The sequence below is a fragment of the Pelodiscus sinensis genome, chromosome 2 (genome assembly GCF_052426305.1).
Source record: "Pelodiscus sinensis isolate ZL-2025 chromosome 2, ASM5242630v1, whole genome shotgun sequence".
Classification (NCBI taxonomy): domain Eukaryota; kingdom Metazoa; phylum Chordata; order Testudines; family Trionychidae; genus Pelodiscus; species Pelodiscus sinensis.
In genome coordinates, this window is record NC_143053.1 from 147496676 (window position 1) to 147517672 (window position 20997).

Sequence of the window (20997 nt, forward strand, 5' to 3'; positions counted from 1 at the left end):
ACCTTGAGAGGCCATTGAGTCCAGTCCCCTGCCCTCCTGGCAGGACTAAGTACAGTAAAACTCCAATGGTCCAGCACTCCTGATAGTCCGGCACTCCTGATAGTCCGGCACCATCAGGAACCCGGAAGTGCTTCAGGCAGCCGGACCATTAGAGCTGCTCTGCCCCCAGCTTCCCCAATTCAGCCGCTGCTAAAACTGACTAGCGGTTGAATCGGGGAAGCTGGGGGCAGAGCAGCTGGAGTGCTGCTGGGTTGGTCCCGTTGCGCTGCCCCTCGGGGCTGCGGGACCAACCCGGCAGCACCCCAGCTGTCCCCGATTCAGCCGCTGCTGAAACTGACCAGCGGCTGACTCCAGGAAGCCCGAGGCAGAGCAGCTCTACCCCGGGCTTCCTGGAGTCAGCTGCTGGTCAGTTTCAGCAGCGGCTGACTTGGGTACACCTGGGACAGAGCATCTGGGGTGCTGCTGGGTTGGTCTCACAGTGCCAAGGGTTGGCGCTACCAGACCAACCCAGCAGCGCCCCAGCTGCTCTGCCCCAGGCGTCCTGATTCAGCCGCTGCTGAAACTGATCAGGGGCTGATTCTAGGAAGCCCGGGGCAGAGCTGCTCTGCCTTGGGCTTCCTGGAGTCAGCCGCTGATCAGTTTCAGCAGCGGCTGACTTGGGGACGCCTGGGGCAGAGCAGCTGGGGTGCTGCGGGGTTGGTTCAGTAGCGCCAAGGAGTGGCGCTGAGGGACCAACCCAGCAGCACCCCAGCTGCTCTGCCCCAGGCGTCCGCAAGAGCAGCTGGGGTGCTGCCGGATTGGTCTCGCCGCGCCAAGGGTCGGCGCTACCGGACCAACCCGGCAGCACTCCAGCTGCTCTGCTGCAGGCGTTCCCAATTCAGCCACTGAAACTGACCAGCAGCGGCTGAATCGGGGTCACCTGGGGCAGAGCTGGACTATCGGAAGGGGGGGCTATGAGGGGCCTGGGGTGGCATCCCTCCCACCCCAGATCCCTCATAGCTCTCCCCTTCCGATAGTCCGGCAAATCTGATAATCCGGCACCCCCTGGGTCCTAAAGGTGCCGGATTATCGGAAGTTTACTGTATCATCCCTGACAGATTCACCCCAGATGGTCCCCTCAAAGATTGAGCTCGCAACACTGGGTTTAGCAAGTCAATGCTCAAACAACTGAGCTAGCCCTCCCCCCAGCAGTGTGTCAGAGAGAGGGCAGCTGGGGTTTGTAGAAGTAGCGTTGGCAGTGGGAAGGAGGAAAGCACTGGCAATGCACACGTCTTGTTTATGTGTTGCTGTTCTTGAGCAAAACTGGGTCCTTGTTACCCCTTCCTCTAATATAGTGGTCTCCAACCTTTTTAAGCATGAGATCGCATTTTGAATTTAAGCACAATCCAGAATGCACCTCAAACTCAAACACCCTTGCCTCACTTCCTTCCTGCCCTTTCTCCAAGGCCCTGCCCTTGCTCACTCCATCTTCCCTCCCTGCCTCCGTCACTTTTATCAGTCTGGGGGCAGAGGGCTGCAGTGCAGGGGAGGGGATGCAGACTCTGATCTTGGGCTAAAGGATTTGGAGTGTGGGCGGGCTCTGAGCTGAGACTGGGGCAGGGAGTTGAGCTGCAGTAGGGGGTTCAGGGTGCTGATTCTGGGAGGGAGTTTGGGTGCAGGGGGACTCAAGACTAGGGCAGTGGTTTGGGGTGCAGGAAGGGTTCAGGACTGGGGCCGAGGTTTGGAATGCAGGCTCCAGATGGGCACCACTTACTACAGGTGGCTTCTGGCAGTGGCGCAGGGGACTAAGGCAGGCTCACCCCTACTCTGGCCCTGCACCACTCCCAAAAGCAGCAAGAAAACTCTCTTCATCCATGTCCCCTCTTTGCTCTGGGGTAGTGGGAGGGGCACCCTGACATCAGTACCCCCTCCTCCTCTTCCTGTGCCCTGCACAGCAAGCAAGAGACTCCCAGAACTGGTACAAGGCAGAGGCAGGAGCAACATGGCAGTCTTAGAGGGGCAGATGAAGTGCCGGCACTTGACAGTCTCCTGGCAAAACCAGTCAGGAACACCTATCAAAGGCTCCAAGATCTACCAGTAGATCCTGTTCTACTGGTTGGTGACCACTGCTCTAAAACATTTTTTCTCATGCCTATTCAAGGGCTGTAACCTGGAACAAGTGGTGAAAAAGACAGCATGCTCCCAAGAATGGGGAACAGATGAGGCAAGGTCTTCTGTCCATGGCTCTACTTCAGGAGTAATGGGATAAAGATGTGCTGTCCCCAATTTCCAGTGCATGTCCAAAATACTTTTTAGTCATTCCTGCAATGCGTGGTTAGGGTAGGGGCAGGTGTGGAGATGCAGAGGGAAATTGTTTCATCTAGTGGGTGTACTCAGGAACACTACAGTACATGAAAGTACTAGCACATGTAGGAATCCTGATAGGACAAAAGATGGTTAAGGAAAGAGTCTCTCTGCACTAGCAAGCTCAGGAGGGCCAGAGAATAATACGAGGAGTTATTGCTCTTCTGCCAAAAGCAAGAACCCTCCAGGTACCTAAAAATTACATTTACTCGCACCTGTTGCACTCTGCATCAGCAGTGGCAGGGATTACAGTCAGGCTTATCTTCTCAGAAAATAATTGCCCCTTTCTTTAGATATGGCAATATCCATAGGATAGTCTTACGGAGATTTTAATATCTGTCATATGCAATGATGCTTAATAAAAGATGCCAGAATGGAACTTTCTATTTGTAGCTTTTCAAATTTGTTTCTTTATTAGTTCTCAGGGAGGACCAATGGTACAAGGTGGAAGGATAAAGCCATTTTTCATTTCTGATTTGGCAACACAAAAAATAAGGCGATTTTTAAAAATAAATAAGAATATATTAATTTTTCAAGTCAAACATCTCAAATAGCTTTGTCAGTTTACTATGAATGTTCCCAAAATGTCATATCAGACTTGAGACAAAGCTTGGGAAATTTCAATCCAAAAGAGGTTTTGGGGGAAAGTTTAATGGGAGGAGAGTCAAGGGTTAATTGGTAAAAGTACTGCAACCTTTTAGTGAGTCTATACTGCAGGGCTTAACTCAAAATAAGCTATGCAAATTGAGTTATGTCAATGGAGTATCTTATTTCAAAATAGCTTATTTCAAAATAGGGAGCGTCTACACAGCACTTATTTCGAAATAGAGCACTCTTCCTCCAACTTTCTTTATTCCTCATACAATGAGGGTTACAGGAGTCAGAGTAAGAAGTCCTCCAGCTTGACAGTATTTTGACACTATTTCAAAATAACTGCCTGCTGTGTAGATGCGAAGTTATTTTGGAATAGTGTTGCAGTATAGATGTACCCTTTGTGATAAACAATGTAATTCCTTTGGGTTGCCAGATGGTTTAACAAAAAAACACCGAACACCCCCTCCCAAAAAAAACCCACCAGGAAAAAATTCTGTCGAGGAAAAAAAAAAGGGGGGAGAAGACCAAAGTTGTTAAGAAAAAAATGTTTTTAAAGGAGGCTGCCCCTTTAAGACGGCTGCCATTGGGCACCATTTTTTGAAACCCCACATTTTCAACCCAGTAAGCACAGGAAAGCTGGGGGCCAGTGGGGAAGCCAGCGGGGGGGGGGCACCATTTGGGGGGCATAGGAGTGGCTTCACGAGCTGCACTTTTGGGAGGCAAACGGCACATGCAACTTGCGAGTCGCGGGTTGGCCACAGCGGGTGTTGAGGGAGGCATCATGTGGCCAGCTCCCGGGTCTCTGCTGGTCATGTGGGCCACAACAGTGTGCGCTCTGCTCCCCCCCCCCCCGCCCGGCGCCCCCCTAGCATGGCACCTGGCAAGTGTCCCCTCCTGCCCCCCTTCACTATGACTTTGCTGTATGCCTCACTCCCAGACGCAGCAGGGGAAAATTGTCCCCGCCGGGCTTCCGTCCGAGGGAAACAGGAAATACCGGATATTTCACATGTCCGGTATTTCCTGTTGGTTTTTTTACAGGACGGAGCCCACAAATACCGGCCTGTCCGGGTGAATACCAAACACCTGACAACCCCTTGCTGAGTGATTCCAGAATTATGACTAGCAGAACTGAAGAGAGATGGGCTCAAGTCTCAAGGGTTGAGATTATGTGCCTTCTCTTCTTGGAAGTGCAATTCAAATGTCACAGTCCATGGAAGGGGGGGGGGGGGAGGAGTTAAAGTGATTTTATGCTACTTTGGTGCTCGCATATCTAGGGCTGCAACACCTGGTGATATGATATTACACAGAATCTCTGTAGTGCTTTGTACTATGGCCCTCACATCCCAGCCAGCTCCTCCCACCATGCCATGACTCATAACAGGTTAGAAAATACTACAGGTCATCTTGCAACAGTACACAATGCGTCCCAGGAGGAATTCTCTTCTAGCCTTTTACAGATTCCAAACACTGCAGCAGAAGCACACAACCTCTCTAGTAGGGCCCACAATATGCTTTTTACACAAGGCACACTACAATAATTAAGATGGTCAAACAAAAATTAAAACCCAACTATAAAAAAACCTGCCCAATCAAAACCATCCCAACTAAAATAATACTTTTCTCAAAAGAATAAATATTTGCACACAAACAACAATATTAAAAGGAGATTAGTTAGGTTTCATAGTCAAGAATTCTTAATTCTGCCTCCTTTATAAATCCATCATTAGGGGTTCCGTGGAAAAAACAGTATGGAATCAAGTAATTTTAGACTGCCATAATGCACACATAGATAGAGGCCAAATTAAGGTTGTCTCTTAAATTTGTAAAGGCAGCTGTAAATTTGACATTCCCTACTTTTTTGAATGGTTGATTTTGCATCCTCAATAACGTTCTTTTAATATGGGGGGGATTTGGAGGGGGGTTAAAAGGAAAATGGTAAAATTAGGCTATGTCAAGACTACAGAGTTTTTTCGAAAAAAGTGGCCTTTTTTAAAAAAAACTTCACCTGCGTCAAGACTGCAGCTGCGTTCTTTCGAAATTAAATCGAAAGAATGCAGCAGTTTTTTCTACAGCGGTAAACCTGCTTTTACAAGGAAGAACACCTTTTTTCGAAAGAGCTCTTTCAAAAAAAGGCGTTCTTGAATGCAAACAGGGCTATTTTGAAAGACAGCATCCAGATTGCCTGGGTGCTCTCTTTTAAAAAAGCAAATCGCTTTTTTGAAAGTCTTGTGGCTCTCTAGATGATCTTTTTCGAAAGAGGTTTTTTCAAAAGAGGCTTGTAGTCTAGATGTACCCTCTGGGATGTAATAGTATAACTGTTTAAATGATTAACCGATAAGCCTGGACTTATCAGTTACCATTAATGGTTACACGCAGGCCAGGATTTCACCAAAGACCCCTGAGAACATCTACTCCCTCTGTTAGTAGAGTAGCATTCTTACTTATCTGAACATCCACTTTAAAAAAAATCTAAGTCAGTCATACAGCTGTACCTTTGGATAGCATATCAATCTCTAGGGAAGCCATGGATCCACAAAATTAAAAGTTATAAGCTTCTACTGTAATTACAAGCAACTGTAATTTTGCCTCTTGAAATGAAGGTCCAGACCATGCAAACAGACATGCACCTATTAACTTCATGTGTGTAAGTGGTCACCTTGAGCTCATACTTATAGGATCGGAACACAAAAAGTTCACAGTAGAAAAAATTATTATGTGTCTGGGAGCCAAGTTACAGTATAATTGTGGGATCCATCATTTTCTTATTTCATTATTTTTGTACATTAAAATTCTTATCCACCACAATGTATTTGTATTTGCAAGATTTTTCTAAATGGAAACAAGAGATTTATTTTAAATGTTCACCTAACTCCAAAACAACTCATTAGATATTACTCAAAGCTTCAAGCATGCTCTCCTGTAGACTAAACATAATATTTTAGTCCAAATGGTGTAGTTTTCAGATGTTATGAGAAACTGGAAATAGGGATCTTCATTTTAATGACCATCTCATCATTCACTTAAGTACCATGCCCATCAATGCTATTCATATTTATAACTCTGAAAAATACCAAAAATACATTTGGTTTTACAATTACATGGTACAACACAAAAGATGCATGGATCATTATAATAAAAAACATTTATTTAACTGAGTAGTTTGGGGCATCTGGAAACCATTTCATATTTGAGTGACAATGACCTTTCTCTCCTTGCATTTCAAGCCATCCCATTACTTTACAGGGCTTTGTTCCTGCAATCCTTTCATAAAGTGTAGGCGCAAGTCTCCTTACAATGAAAATGATCTGATAAAATAACTACCTGAAAAATTATACTTTAGTCAAAAAGTGCCACTCACCTGTTCATTGTTTCATTTAGTTAAAGTAACCCGTGATATTTTCAATTTTCAAACTCCCATTCCCTACATTTTTTGTTCCATTATATTGCATACAGGGCTGCACCACATTAGGGGAAAGTTAAGAAGGCCGTTACCAGGGCACTGGTGTCAGGAGACACTGCGTCCTTTGAAAGGCATAATGTGGGGAGAATGCTGTGGAAGGCAGGTCTTGTTCAAGTTTTAAAATGTGCAAAGGTATTCCCTACTCATAGCCAACCTATGTGGGGCGCAGGGCAAAGGGAAGGGTCATAGCCTCCCCCATGCTCTGCCAGATGCACCCTTTCTGGGGGCCAATCAGCACTGATGGATAAACTAGCCATCCGGCCAAGCTTGTACTCCCACTGTGGGGAGACAAATTAAGCCTTTCCTGTGTGCGTGCACTGTGGAAGGCAGGGACTCCCTGAGCCTTATCTCCCCTATAAAACATTCACACAGAGGGAGACATAATTAGCTCATAATGAATATGATACTTAACTGTTTCTGAATGGGTTTCCTCCTTTTCCTCCCAGCATACAGACATTCCCCTGGTGGGATCATCGTCCCGGCACTGAAACAGAAAAGCAACAGGTGGTTTGTTTTCAGTGTTTCATACCATTGCACAAAATGACCAACCCCAGGAGATTCAGTTTAAAGCCAATACTCATTCCTTAAACATTATGTAAAGCTAAAAGTCACAGTGACATTAGTTAAGAAAGACATGTCAGGTTTCATCCAGTTTCCTAGTTTAATGTTATTAGAATACTGAAGTTTATATTTAATTGTCATATTTTTTAAATTAAACCTGCTACAAAGTAATATAAAAATGAGTATAAAATACATATTGTTTACTAGAGAGCCTGAACTAGGCTTCTTTCTTCCTTTATTAAAAAAATCTCCCGGACAATATATATTTAGATTCAGTAATAATAATATATATCACCTTCCAAGAAGATCCCACAAGTCTTGAAGTATACAGGAATAATTTCTTCCATTACTGAAACTGTGCTTGGCAGCATGCAATTACTCAAATTGGAATTTGTCCAGGTAATCACATGTAATATCTTCTACATTCTTAGCCCTGGTCTCCACTAGCAGGTTATTTTGAAATAACAAGTGGAATGTTCACACTACCAAGCCTGTTATTTTGAAAAAGGGGCTAGTTATTTCAAAATAATAACTCCTGCTTTCCATGAGGAATAATGCTTATTTTGAACAAGTTGGACAAGTGACCAACAGAGCTTTCCCAAATTAATGCCAAGTTACCTCCCTCCTTTTACTGAAAGTTTCTTTTCTATACTCAGACTCTGCTTGCGAGTGGGGCACCCTAGGGTAGTGTGTAAATTTCCCAGGTTACTGAGTTGGGACTCGAGCCAGTTCTGTGTTTGATCAATGGAAAGGCATCCCTAGATATTGAACCTAGTACTGGCTGCTGCTAGCTCCACCTGGCAGAAAGGTTACTCATCTGTTAACTGTTTCTGGCGAGAGAGCAAGCAGGTGTCCTTGGACATGATTAAGGCAGGGAACTGTGTAGCCTGGGGATATCATAGAATCATAGAATACTAGAACTGGAAGGGACCTCAAGAGGTCATTGAGTCCAGTCCCCTGCCCTCATGGCAGGATCCAGTACCATCTAGACCAGGGCTACTCAACACACAGCATGTGGGCTACATGTGGCCCGCAGCCCGTTTATTTGCGACCTGTGGTATGGTTTGGATTTATGCAGAGCTCAACATGCGGCCCATGAGTGGGGGCCAAAACAAAAAAATTGTCAATATAATAGCCTTCTGTTTATATGCATTTCATTTTAGTATTTAAATTCCTGAACTGTCATTGCTCATTAAAAGTGCTGTCATTGCTCATTAAAAATACTGCACTTTATTAATATCAACAGATCTGACTTAAATGGAGCCTGCATGTTGTGAAGTCTTGCCTTAATCTTTGTATTCATGCCCATCAGTGTGAAATAAGCTATTTGCATATATTTGCATATATGTCTGCATGTATATGCAACTACCCTTAAGTTGTGGCCCTCCGCATGTGCTGTGAGTATCACTGTGGCCCCTGGGGCTTCCAAAGTTGAGTAGTCCTGATCTAGACCATCCCTGATAGATGTCTATCTAACCTGCTCTTAAATATCTCTAGAGATGGAGATTCTACAACCTTCCTAGGCAATTTATTCCAGTGTTTAACCACCCTGACAGTTAGGAAGTTTTTCCTAATGTTCAACCTAAACCTCCCTTGCTGCAATTTAAGCCCATTGCTTCTTGTCCTATCCTCAGAAGCCAAGGAGAACAATTTGTCTCCCTCCTCCTTGTGACACCCTTTTAGATACCTGAAGACTGCTATCATGTACCCTCTCAGTCTTCTCCTTTCCAAACTAAACAAGCCCACTTCTTTCAGTCTTCCTTGATAGGAGATATTTTCTAGCCCTTTAATCATTCTTGTTGCTCTTCTCTGGACCTTCTCCAATTTCTCCACATCTTTCTTGAAATGTGGTGCCCAGAACTGGATGCAAAACTCCAACTGAGGCCTAATCAACACAGAGGAGAGTGGAAGAATGACTTCTTGTGTCTTGCTCACAACACTCCTGTTAATGCATCTCTGAATCATGTTTGCTTTTTTTGCAACAGCATCACACTTTTGGCTCATATTTAGCTTGTGGTCTACTATGACCCCTAGATCTCTTTCCACAGTACTCCTCCCTAGACAGTCACTTCCCATTATGTATGTGTGAAACTGGTTGTTACATCCTAAGTTGAGTACTTTGCATTTGTCCGTATTAAACTTCATCCTCTTTACCTTAGACCATTTCTCTAGTTTGTCCAGATCATTTTGAATTATGACCCTATCCTTCAAAGCAGTTGCAATCCCTCCCAGTTTGGTATCATCTGCAAACTTAATAAGCATACTCTCTATGCCAATATCTAAATAGTTGATGAAGATATTGAACAGAACTGGTCTCAAAACAGACCCCTGTGGAACGCCACTTGTTATGCCCTTCCAGCAGGATTGTGAACCATTAATAACTACTCTCTGAGAACGGTTCTCCTTATGGTAGCCCTATCTAAGCTGCATTTGCCTAGTTTATTGATAAGAAGGTCATGCAAGACCATATCAAATGCCTTACTAAAGTCTAGGTATACCACATCCACCACTTCTCCCTTATCTACAAGACTCATCATCCTATCAAAGAAAGCTATCAGATTGGTTTGACATGATTTATTCTTTACAAATCCATGCTGGCTGTTACCTATCACCTTATTATCTTCCAGGTGTTTGCAGATGAATTCTTTACTCCATTATCTTTCCTGGCACAGAAGTTACACTGACAAGACTGTAGTTCTCTGGGTTATTCTTAATTCCCTTTTTATAAATGGGCACTATATTTGCCCTTTTCCAGTCTTCTAAACCAAGCACTCCAAGGCTTGTCCAGGATTTAAACCCAGAACCTCTCACACACACAGCAAAAATCATGCCCCTAGACCAACAAGCCACTCTATGTGTGTCTCCACCCGAGAGAGGTGATGGCCAGGAGAGGCAGAATCCTGGGACTGTGTCCCTATGCTGGACCACTGAAGGGAGGGTACCTCTAGAGGGCGCTGTCAATTAAAGTTCAGTATAAATCCAAACTAAACAGAAAAATAACAGTGTGGGGTTCAATCTAGGCCACTTGAGGCCTGTAGAGCCAGAGAGCAGAAGTCCTTCCCCATTGGATCTCAACTATCCACTCTTATAAACAGGGCTCTATCAAATTCATGGTACATTTTGATCAAATTCACAACCATAAGGTATTTAAATTGGTCAATTTTACATTTTCTGCTGTTTACAGCTGAAATTTCAGGGCTTGTACCATAGTAGTTGGAACCCAACAGGTACTCCAAGTGGATCTGATCTCCCCACCTTCCACCGCACACACACAACAGCCCTATAGGAAAAGGACAAGTGCTCCCAGTAGCAGGGGAGATCAGCCCTACTCCTCACACCTCCTCCAGCTGCAGGAATCTGGTGCTGCTGCCTAGCACCAGAGGTACCTGCAGCAGGGGGAGGCTGGGGGAGCTGGGTTTGATCACCCCGAGAGCAGCTATGCAAGGAGAAAATCAGATTATATGGGAAAAGGGCTAATTTTGTGGTCCATTACATGTTTTCCATGGCCGTGAAATTGGTAGGGTCTTATTTATAGACCTTCCCCTATGCATGCGCAGGGGGAAGCTAAAGAGCTGCACTTAATCTTTGTCACAAAGGCCTGAGAATGGCCTTACACTGTGCCACTCATCCTCTTTTTTTTTTCTCTGTTTAGATGGTCAACTAACCTAAGTACTAAAGTGCATTTTAAACTGGTTAGAAAAAACATATCAAGAATCATTGGCTAGTAGATGATGCCAGGCAAATTCACATTAGGAATTAGGCACAACTTTGTAAGAGTGCAATGACAAAACATTGGAACAAACTACTAAGGGCACAGGTAAATTCTCCATCTTTCGATGAATTGAAATCAAGACTGGATGCCTTTCTGCAAGATATGCTTTAGACAAACATGAGTTATTTGGGGTCATACAAGAATAACTGGGTAAAATGTAATAATTAGTGTTATAGCTGATGTCTGACTAAGTGATCTAATGGTCTTTTTGGGCCTTAAAATCATTGTTGTCTGCCCACACAGAAGTATGTATGCCACAATTTAAGCAGCACTCTTTAGAGCAAGGGTGGTCAAAGGGGCCTCCATGGGCTAGATCTGGGACACCAAGCTGGTGGATCTGGCCTGTGGCTGGCCTGCCGCTCCCCCGCCCCCAGGACAATGAAGACCTGGAGACAGAGGAGTGCATAAAGTCTCCTCCCCCGCCAGGGGCGTGCGGCATCAGAAGGAATGGTCAACTGTTTTAAAACAGCCAGCGGCTCTCACTAGCCACCATGTGCCCCTGGCAGAGTGGGGGCAGGCAGCTCCCCTGCCCCAAGGCCCTGATTGGCCTCGGAGTGGGGACAGCGCACTAGGTCTCCTCCCACGGCAACACCTAGAGAGAACCATCAGCTGTTTTAAAACAGCTGGCGATTCTCTGTAGGTGCTGAGTGTCAGAGGGGGCAAAGACTTCATATACTCTCCCACCCCAGGCCAATCAGGGTCTGTGGGCATTGGAGCATGAGAAGTCTCCTGGCCCCTCCCGTTCCGCCTGAGGCCCCACCCCTTCCGGAGTGGCCTGGGGCCACTTCAGAAATGTGTGAAGTGGCCCTCTTTAAAAAACTATTGCCCTCCCCTGGTTTAGAGGAAGAAGATGAGGAGAATCTGGCTTGAGAGATAGTGGCTTCATCTTCAACCCTTTCCTGCTGTTCCTCAAAGACTTCTCCTATGGTTCAGGCGCTTTAGACAGAGACTCTGTGCCTGGTTCTTGCAAGGCCTCAGCTTTAGCTGGTGACAGAGGGAACATTTTTGAGGGACATGGAATTTTCCAGGCATCGGACACTATGAGAGTGTCTGTCCATTCCTAGAATCTACTCCTCGCAGGTGAGGCACCACTGAGAGCCTGGCATGGGGACGGGGCTATCACCATCTGTCAATGAGGAATGCAGAAGAAATTTCTTCTTTACTCTTCTTTTTTTTAAACTGAAATAATTTAGACAGTCCTGTAAATATCCTTGTGCTCTCTAAAGGATTGAACTTCTGCCCCAGCATAGAACCTAATGGCATACTAATATGTAAATAACTAAAAGAATTCTTTTGCTGTCTCCACTTCAAATAATTCTTTCACAATAATGACAACACAACTCACACTTACATATCCTCAATGATAACCATAAGAGAACTGTTTCAGTAAAAAAAAAAACTGACTGCAAAATCCTTAACAAATATCACATCTACCATAATCTCTCCACCACTGATTGAACAGCCATACAACCACAGAAATCTAAACACCAGAAAGTGATCGAATCAGCAGACAAAGGGGCACCATTGTAGTCCTCAACCATGATAAATATGTTAACGAGTCAAACTGACAACTCTTCAACACCACCTACTATAAAGAACTCAAAGAAGACCCGCAGACATTTAGCCAGGAGTTTAAGGATATCAACAAACTCTTCCCCAAACAAGTCCAAGAGTGACTCTACAGACTCATCAAGCTGAATACAACCCATGGACCTTAGACATGCTACCCAAAATATACAAGCAAGGGAACCCAGGCAGACCCATCATATCTGACCATGGCACTCTTGCTATAGGAATATCAGCACTCAAAAACCATCCTCAAACCACTCAGCACACAAAGGACCAGCTTCCTCCAGGACACAACTTCCTCCACAGACTTCACAAAATTAATAACCTCCCTTAGGACACTATCCTTCCCAGCATAGACAGCACTTCCTCATACACCAACATCTCTGCCTTAAATATTTACAAGATAATGGACAACTCTCAGATATCCACCCCAAGCAAATTGCCAAACTCATCCTCACCCCTAAAAATTTAATATTCAGAAACAAATGTTAGAGAAGAAACAGGCGACCCAGTAGCGGATGCGGTATATAGAACTGCTTTATTGCCCACGCACGTAAACCTCGGACCCCCAGCACAATGTTCTGAGTGGTAACAATCTGGCACCAATTATATCCTTTTATTTATTTTAGTATGTTAATTTACACATCTATTACTATGTTCCCTAAAACCTTATTTAGTAATGTTAACTCTCAAACAATTAATATTAAAAAGCAGGTGATGAATACAATTATACCCTTCCCTGTTTGTTGTTTACTGGTTTTTAGTTAAATCAGCATTACATGCTATCTTAATTAGCAGCTTATATGAAGGGGAAAGAACTCTGACCCTGAAAGTGTTTTTACAGCACAAGTGCGAAGGCAAAACAAGACACTGTTCAGTGCAACCATCTTTCAAGGCTGCCAGGACAAAGGGGAAAAACACGTTCAAAGGGCAATGCCTGCTATGGCCGACCCCTTACCACTATCCCAGACCCCTATTAATTTTTACATATCCCAACAACAAACACTTTATCCAACCATGGAAACAGCCATGCACACTAGGATGGCTCCACAATTTGCAAACCTCTTCATTGGGCCTCCTTGAAGAAGAATTTCTGGGAAAATACACCATGAAACCAATGACAAACTTGAGAAACATTGATTTTTTTTCTTCGTCTTTTGGATGGATGGATGGATGGATGGATGGATGGATGGATGGATGGATGGATGGATGGATGGATGGATGACTGAAACTCCCTCACAGATTTCCACGACAACTTCAAGAACCACCACCTATCCATTAAACACTTTCTGAAACACTCTACACCAACATCAATTTCCTAAATACCACAATCAGCTTCAACAATGGAATCATGGGCGGTAGATGCAGCTGGGGCTGGGGGAAGCAGGCCCTCAGCCCTGCCTACAGCCTCGTCCCCTCTGCTAAGGCCCCACTCTCACCTCAGGGAGGGGAGGAGGTGGAGCAGCATGCTAAGTGTACCCTCCCCACTATGGGGAGGGGAATAAATGGGCAGGGGTGCACATCTGCCTCCTCCCCCCACAGCCTGCCCAGCCCCTGGAGCACCAGGAAAGGCGGTAGCCGTGCAGCTGCAGCTTACCCAACCCCTGGAGCACCAGGAAGGAAGGAGGCTGCATGGCTGCAGGCTGCCCAGCCCCTGAAGCTCTGGGGAGGGAGGGCATGGGGGCAGCCTCCCAGCCCCCCAGAGCATGGGGAGGGAGGGTGCAGTGGCAGCAACACTCCACCCCCAGAATGCCTACAGCAGGTTTTCTGAGGATGGAGTGTGGGAGGTGTCATGCCTGGTGGTTTGGGGAGGCAAAGCCTTCCACCTCTTAGGCTACCGGACGCCCATGAATGGAACCCTTCAGACAACTATATACAAGAAACCACAACTGCCTTCATAGACCCAGTGACCACTCCTAACTCACTAAGAAATCTACTCCCTGGCACTCAGATACCATGGAATATGCTTTGAGGAAAAAGTCCAGAGTACACACCTTCATATACTCAAAACCATCTGCACCAAACAAGGACACTCCACTGGAGAAGTAGATCTCATCATGCAATAGGCTGCCCAAATATGCCCAAAAACAGGATTCAGTACAAAATAAAAACCCCTCTGATCATACACCTGTAGTCCTGTAGTTGTCACCTACCACCACTCCACGCTGGAACACAAACAGGGTATCATCAAATTATTACAACCCATAGTTGACTGAGACCTCATCTTGAAAGAAATCTTTCCTGAACCCTCTCTTCTGATCTTCAAACAACATCCTCACCTTCTCCAAGCTCAGAAGCAACGAGCCCCGCACACAACAGGCTTGCCAACTCATAGCAGTGCCAGTTCCTGCCAAAACACCAAATGCAAAACCTGCTGACATGTTTCCACTGCTACAGTGATCAACACCACCCACAACACACCTTCAAGATCCATGGGTCTTAAACATTCCTATCATTACATGAGGCGTACCTCATCCAGTGCATTAAATGCTCCAACAGAAATTACGTGGATGAAACCGGACAATCACTACACTTTTAAATGAACTAAATGATAAAAGACAAAAACACCATATTACCTTGGGGTGAGTACTTTTCACAAAGCAATTGTTCGATATCTGACCTACACGTTCTCATCCTCAAAAGAAACCTGCACAACACTTTCAAAAGACAAGCCTGGGAGCTTACATTCTTAACTTTGCTAGACACGAAAAACCATGGAATGAATAGATACTGGATTTATTGTGTATTATTACAACAATCAATAGCCTCCTAACAATCCTATCCAACTGCTTCTCTGCTCTTAATGCCCCTCCAAGCACAGAGAAGAAAGTAAAGGCCACTTTATCTTGAATGGTCCCTTGAAATATGTGTTTGTTTAGCATGAGTAAATATCTCACAGCATTTCTCAAACCGGGGGTCCCAAAGCAAAAGGACATCGCAAGACCACAATTGTGAGGGATTGTGAGAGCAGCGGCTGCTGGCCAGACACTCAGCTTAGAAGGCAGCATTGCTACATGCAGTAGAGCAGAAATAAGGATGGCATGGTATTAAGCTGAAATACTTTCAAAGAGGATCCCAGCAAAAAAAAAAAATTGGGAACCCATCTTTTTAACTGTGACGCTCTGACTTATATCCCAGACGTGAAGGAGAGTTCTGTGTAAGCTCAAAAGCTTGTCTCTCTCACTAACAGAGGTGGGTTCAATAAAAGATATTACATTGCTCTCCTTGCCTCTCTAATATCCTGAGATCGTCATAGCTAAAACAACATTGCATTTTAAATTCAGTTATTAGAAATTCCTAGCATTCTCAATTAAAGTTTGGCCACCAAGTTTGGCCTGTTTCTATCTATACAGGCCAGAGACTCCTCCTGTATTTTCAATTTATTCAATTCAATACACGCAGGCTGGAGATATCAAGTACTCACCCACTATCCCAGTTACAGATTCCAGATACCCATAATCTCTCTTTGGACCTTAACATTGACAATGAATGAGTTATATAATCACTTAATGAAAAAAATGTATTGTAGACTATATAGATAGATACATACATAAGCACGAAGAGATAAAATTGATGTGATAATGAAAGAAGTAGGTCTCAGCTGAGGGTGACCATATTTCCCTATACTGAATACGGGACACCTAGTAAAATTACTCATATTCAAGCAAATTCAGCAACAATCAGAATTATGCAGTGCAAATGATCAAATTAATATCAAGTTGACTGAGCTCCTGTTAAAAAGAAATACTGTGTAATAAGATTCTTTCTATTTACCTTATTTTTTAAGACTGTAGTGTTTACGGGGGGAGACATCCCCCATATCTTTCTCTCACTCTGATCAACCGACTCTCCCTGCCCAGTGCTCTTCACCTTCCATGCTTGACTGCGTCCCCAAGACAGAACCACCTCTCCTGATATGTGGCACCCTATCTTTCCAAAGCAACATAGAAGCACAGAGGGTCACATAGCTCCCTTCCTCGATTTCTGCCAGGATTCACCCCAGAATGTAGCCAGCAGCAGCCTTTCAGCACTGTGCACGGGGGAAGAGACAGAAGCTGCTTCCAGCTATGGGGCAGGGTGTGTGTGCGTGCAGGGGGATGAACTAGTCTGTGTCCTTGCAGAGCTCATCTTTCTTCTTCCCCCTATGGGCTAGAAGCAGCTAGTCTGTTCCTCCTGCACAGTGTTGAAAGGCAGCTAACACTGTGCTGGCCACTATCATAATCCAGGTTGCTGCTGGCCACTAGCATAACCCAGCTACCTCCTGTCTCCTGCCTACAGTGCGAGCAAGAAGGGGTCAAGCCCTAAGGATGCATTGTGATCGTGCACTCAGGCTCAGTGAATCTGAGGGTGCTTAGAGGATGCAGTGGCTCCACACACACTGGATGCAAGACCCAAGATGGGGTGTTTGATAAGGCCCTGCTCGGGAGCTTCTATGGAGCCTACAGGGTTAGGGTGTGAACAGACTGGAATCAAATTCCCTTCCCACACCAGAGCTTATCCAAGGAGCACAGAGGGTCCCTGTGCCAGTGTTGTGAGGGCCTCTGGCATATGTAGGGCTTCTTGACACTGCACTGGGAATGGGACCCACCCTGCCAAGGGGATATGAAGGAGTAGTGGCAGTGGGGGGTGGAAAGCAGGGAGAGAAAACCGAGAGGGTGAGCATGTCAAGGATTGATGAGTAGATGGCAGAGGCGACTCTGCCGTCTGGTGCCTGTCTGCACTTATCAGCACCGCAGCTCACGGCGAGTTCTGGCTAGAAATGGGACGGTAGCAGGGCGCTGCTGCCTGAGAGCAGCACTTAATGTGGGCTGTGCTGATGGATCAGCCAGAGGAAGAGCTAGCCCCATGCACTGCATCTTTGCCCCACTACCAGTCTCGCACACCCATCCCCATTGAAAACCACTGGCTCTCCTACACACACTCACCGCTGGCAAACGGGGATCTGGCCAGCAACAGTACCCACCAGTACTGATGGGGGAAGAGACAGAAAATTCAGGACACTTTGCCTGTTTTTAAGAAAAAGTCAGGACACCTGCAGGAGGACTTAAATACAGGATTTCCCCTTTAAAAATTGGCTGTCTGGTCACACTATCAGCTTGAAATTACAAAATGGGCAAGGATAAGGGTGGTTCTTTACGGGTTTGCTATTGGAACTTTAGCCGGCCATTTCCTAATTTCTCTAGTATCTACGTTTTTGGGTACTGCATGAATCGGTAGAGTTTTATTAAAGGGGTTTTATTTTATCAACCCTGATTGTGCATTAACAGATTTTTTTGATGGTTTGACTATGTCAATCTTTAGGCCTCTTTTGTTTAACTGCACACAAAATTGGTGCATTTATAAAGTCCAAACGTGCGTAACTGACAGCTGGGGATAGTGAAGCCCTATATCCTGCAAACAATTAGGTACAGATAGTGGCATTGTTTTCTTCTCCACAGTGGCTCACAAAGGTGCCTCAACATTCTTCTGGCCAGATTACTTCTGGGTCCAACTGAATAATTCAGTTTTTATTTCAATCCAGTTGCAGTCTCTTCTGAGACTTTCTACTACCAATTAGCGCCAAGTGTGCTAGCAAGTCAACTGTTAGAAACCAAATCGTAATTATATAAATGCCTAACATTTTGGTATCCATATTCAGAGAAATGGCTTTCTAAATAATGTAGCCCTTAAATTGCGTTTTTCCTTAATACCCAAAGTTGCAAAAAAATCCACTTTACAAAACAAACTGATGTAAACTTTAAAAGTATTGGGATCCCCCACCCGCCTTCCCTTACACGAAACTGAAACTCCGGCCGGCCGACTTTTTAGATCTAAATTATCCGTTGTGGAGAACAGGGCTTTATCAAGGGAAATTCTGACTGGCCCAGAATATAATCGCCTATTTGTTTTTTTCATGTATTTCATTTTGAATATAGTCACTCCACTGTATTTCATGAACTTTTCATGTGAAAATCTCCGGAGGGAGAAGCCGGGGAAAGTCAAATTGGGGAGCCAAACGGGCCAGTGCGAAACCCTTTCACGTCTTATAGTTTAGTTTTCAGCACAGAGGACAATGTTCCCAGGCTCCGGGTCCCGGGCTGTCCCGATGCGGGCGCTCTGCGCGGGAGTTTCACAGAATGCAACTCGCTGCGTGCCCGAGGGCTCGGCAGCCCCAGTGGCCGCCCCGAGCGCGCTGCGCACCGCCGGGCAAGGGCACCGCGAGCGGGGACCCTGCAGGGGGGCTGGGCGGGCTGGGGGGTGAGAGCGCAGCTCTGCGCCTGCCCCGGCGTCCCTGCCGACCCCTCGCCTGACACTTGCTGCCTTTAGAATAAGAGGCCGTCGGAGGCCACGACTCACCCAAAGCAAGAGCCGCGGTCCCGGGCGCGCAGTCCCGCGCAGCGGTAGCAAAGCTCTGAGCCGGCGCTGCGGGCGCCTGGCAGCGGGGCGGGGGGGATGCGCGGCCGCCCCTCCCCGGGTGACTCAGGTGGCGGGCGGGGGAGGGAGGGAGAAGCGGAGCCTCCCGGGCTCCCCGCTCGCACGCGATCCCCAGCCCGGCGCGCAGGCGGCAGAGGGCGCTGCGGGGCCAGGAAGCGGCCCCGGCGGGAGGAGACGGGGTCCTGCCGCCGGCGGCTCCTCTCTCCGGAGTGACCGGAGCGAGCCCCGGAGCTCGGGGTGTTGTAAGTGCTGCGCGCCCCGCTGCCCCGGCTCGTGCCCTCGCGTGACACTGTCCTGGGACTGGGGGTCTGTGTGGAAGGAACCTGCGCTTCGCTCGCCGGAGCCAGTCAGCCCCTGACAGCCGCACGCTGATGTTCCTGTAGCGCTTGAGTGGGCTGGGGCGGGAGAGCCCTGTGGTCCCAGGGTATGGGAGAGACAAGGCGGGTCAGGCCACGTCTTTCCCCGCTCTCGCTTACCAGAGCTCTTGTTCAAGCAGAAGAGCTCTGGGCAGCTCCAAAGCCTGACACTCTCGCCGACATACATTGGACCCGTAAAAGAAATTCCCTCACCCGCCTTGGCTCCCCGGGTTTTTTCAGTGACGTGAATCGATGTAATTAGATGAATCTATGTTACCAGGCGGGAAGGATTAGATTTGTATCAGTAAATGTCAGTAAGTGGCCATACACTGTGCTGGCACACCCAATCAAAACAAATTCGAGATGGATAGTTAGATAAAGTAAGACAAAATGCTCCTTATTAGACGTATTAGAATTTGTTTTAAGGATATTGACTTGGTATAATTTGATGTACTGTCTACAATTCGTGTTTTAACAGATACACAGTTTTAACTAGGGACTTTCTGGATACATACTTGGGTGGCTGGCCTGTGCCATAACATCTACACAACTATTGTTATCTATTTCAGAGGGGTAGCTGAGTTAGTCTGTAACTGGAAAAACTTAAAAAACAACATATAGTCTTGCAGCACCTTAAAGACTAACAAAACATGTAGAGGGTATCATGAGCTTTCATGGGCCAACCCATTTCTTCGGATGATTTATCTGTGTTAGCTAGGTGAAAACTAGTATAATCTGTGCTACAGTCAAATCTTCATTTCCGGTGTAGACATACCCATATCGGTAATTTGGTTAACACCTAGATTCTAACAGCCTTTTTCTTTTTAAACAAATAGCTATTTTTCCTTAAGAGATGTCTTTGCACATAGTTTATAACAAATTTATCTTCCTTTTCACATTTTAGCTATGTTTCTTTTTCATGCTTTTAGCTATGTTTCTTTATCATCTTGAGGGGTAGTGCTACTAACAACTCACTGTTTTAGTTCTTTTAGGCCCAACACCAAATCCTAGGGATTTATTGATAAGGGACCACGCTTTGCATGGTCATACAGATTTAGGACAAACATCTCCAATTATTTATGGAGTAAAGAAAGCACATTGGGGTTTTTTAAACACAGATTCTAACAAGACTTTTTAAAAAATAAGTTTTTACAAATAGCCTTTGCTTCTCTTAATGGTCTCTTTGCATATATTTTTCAACGTGTCTATGTTGTTAGCTTGTAGCTGATGAATTTCTTTATTGTTTCTAGGAGAGATGCTGCTTATCAGTCACTGGTTCATGGTTTCTTGTCCTGAGAGCAAATACCTGCATAGATGGACTGTCCATTTGGGGATGAGGGGATGGAAGGGATTAGGTCAGGTCCTAGAAGAGAAAGGGTTAAACCAGTGGTCCCCAACGCGGTGCCCGCGGGTGCCATGGCGCCCGCCAGGGCATTTGTGTGCGCCCGCTGACAACCTGGGCCGGCCCCGCCCGTGGCACACGGGAGGCGCTGGCCCCAGGCGCTCGACATGCACCGGCGCCGGGTGCGCAGCGCTCGGGCGGCCCCAGCCCCTGGGCACAAGGCGCTTGGGGCGGCCTCGGCCCCGGGCGCAAGGCGCTCGGGCGGCCCGAGCCCCGACCCTAGGGCACATGCGGGTGCAAGAGCATCCCAGTTCCCTGGCATGCTCCCAGACGCGCGGCCCCGCCCCCGGGCGCCCAGCGCGTGAGTGGTCCCGCCCCCGGGTGCCCGGGAACCTCTAAATGTTGGGGACCACTGGGTTAAACCATAAAATCACATTTGTGACATCATTACTCTTATGTAATGAGTCTCTTATCTCATCAGTCTCTTTTTGACAAAAGCTAGGGCAGTTATGTGCTCTAGCAAATTGCTAGTTTCTTGAATAATGTCAGTAATTTACTGACATAATTAAATAAGTCATTCTCTGCT

The 20997-nt window shown here is 46.1% G+C and overlaps 1 protein-coding gene across 2 annotated transcripts in view; it reads right to left on the reverse strand.

The window, feature by feature from the left end:
* Positions 1 to 18792, reverse strand: part of AHRR (aryl hydrocarbon receptor repressor) — a 125094-nt gene extending 106302 nt beyond the window's left edge. For both annotated transcript variants that reach the window (XM_075921552.2, XM_075921551.2), the window contains exons 1-2: positions 18636 to 18792; positions 6810 to 6881 (exon numbers count right to left, since the gene is read on the reverse strand). In XM_075921552.2, coding sequence (XP_075777667.2) covers positions 6810 to 6871 — 62 coding nt within the window. In that variant the 5' untranslated portion in view covers positions 6872 to 6881; positions 18636 to 18792. The remainder of the gene's footprint in view (positions 1 to 6809; positions 6882 to 18635) is intronic.
* Positions 18793 to 20997: the final 2205 nt, after the last annotated feature.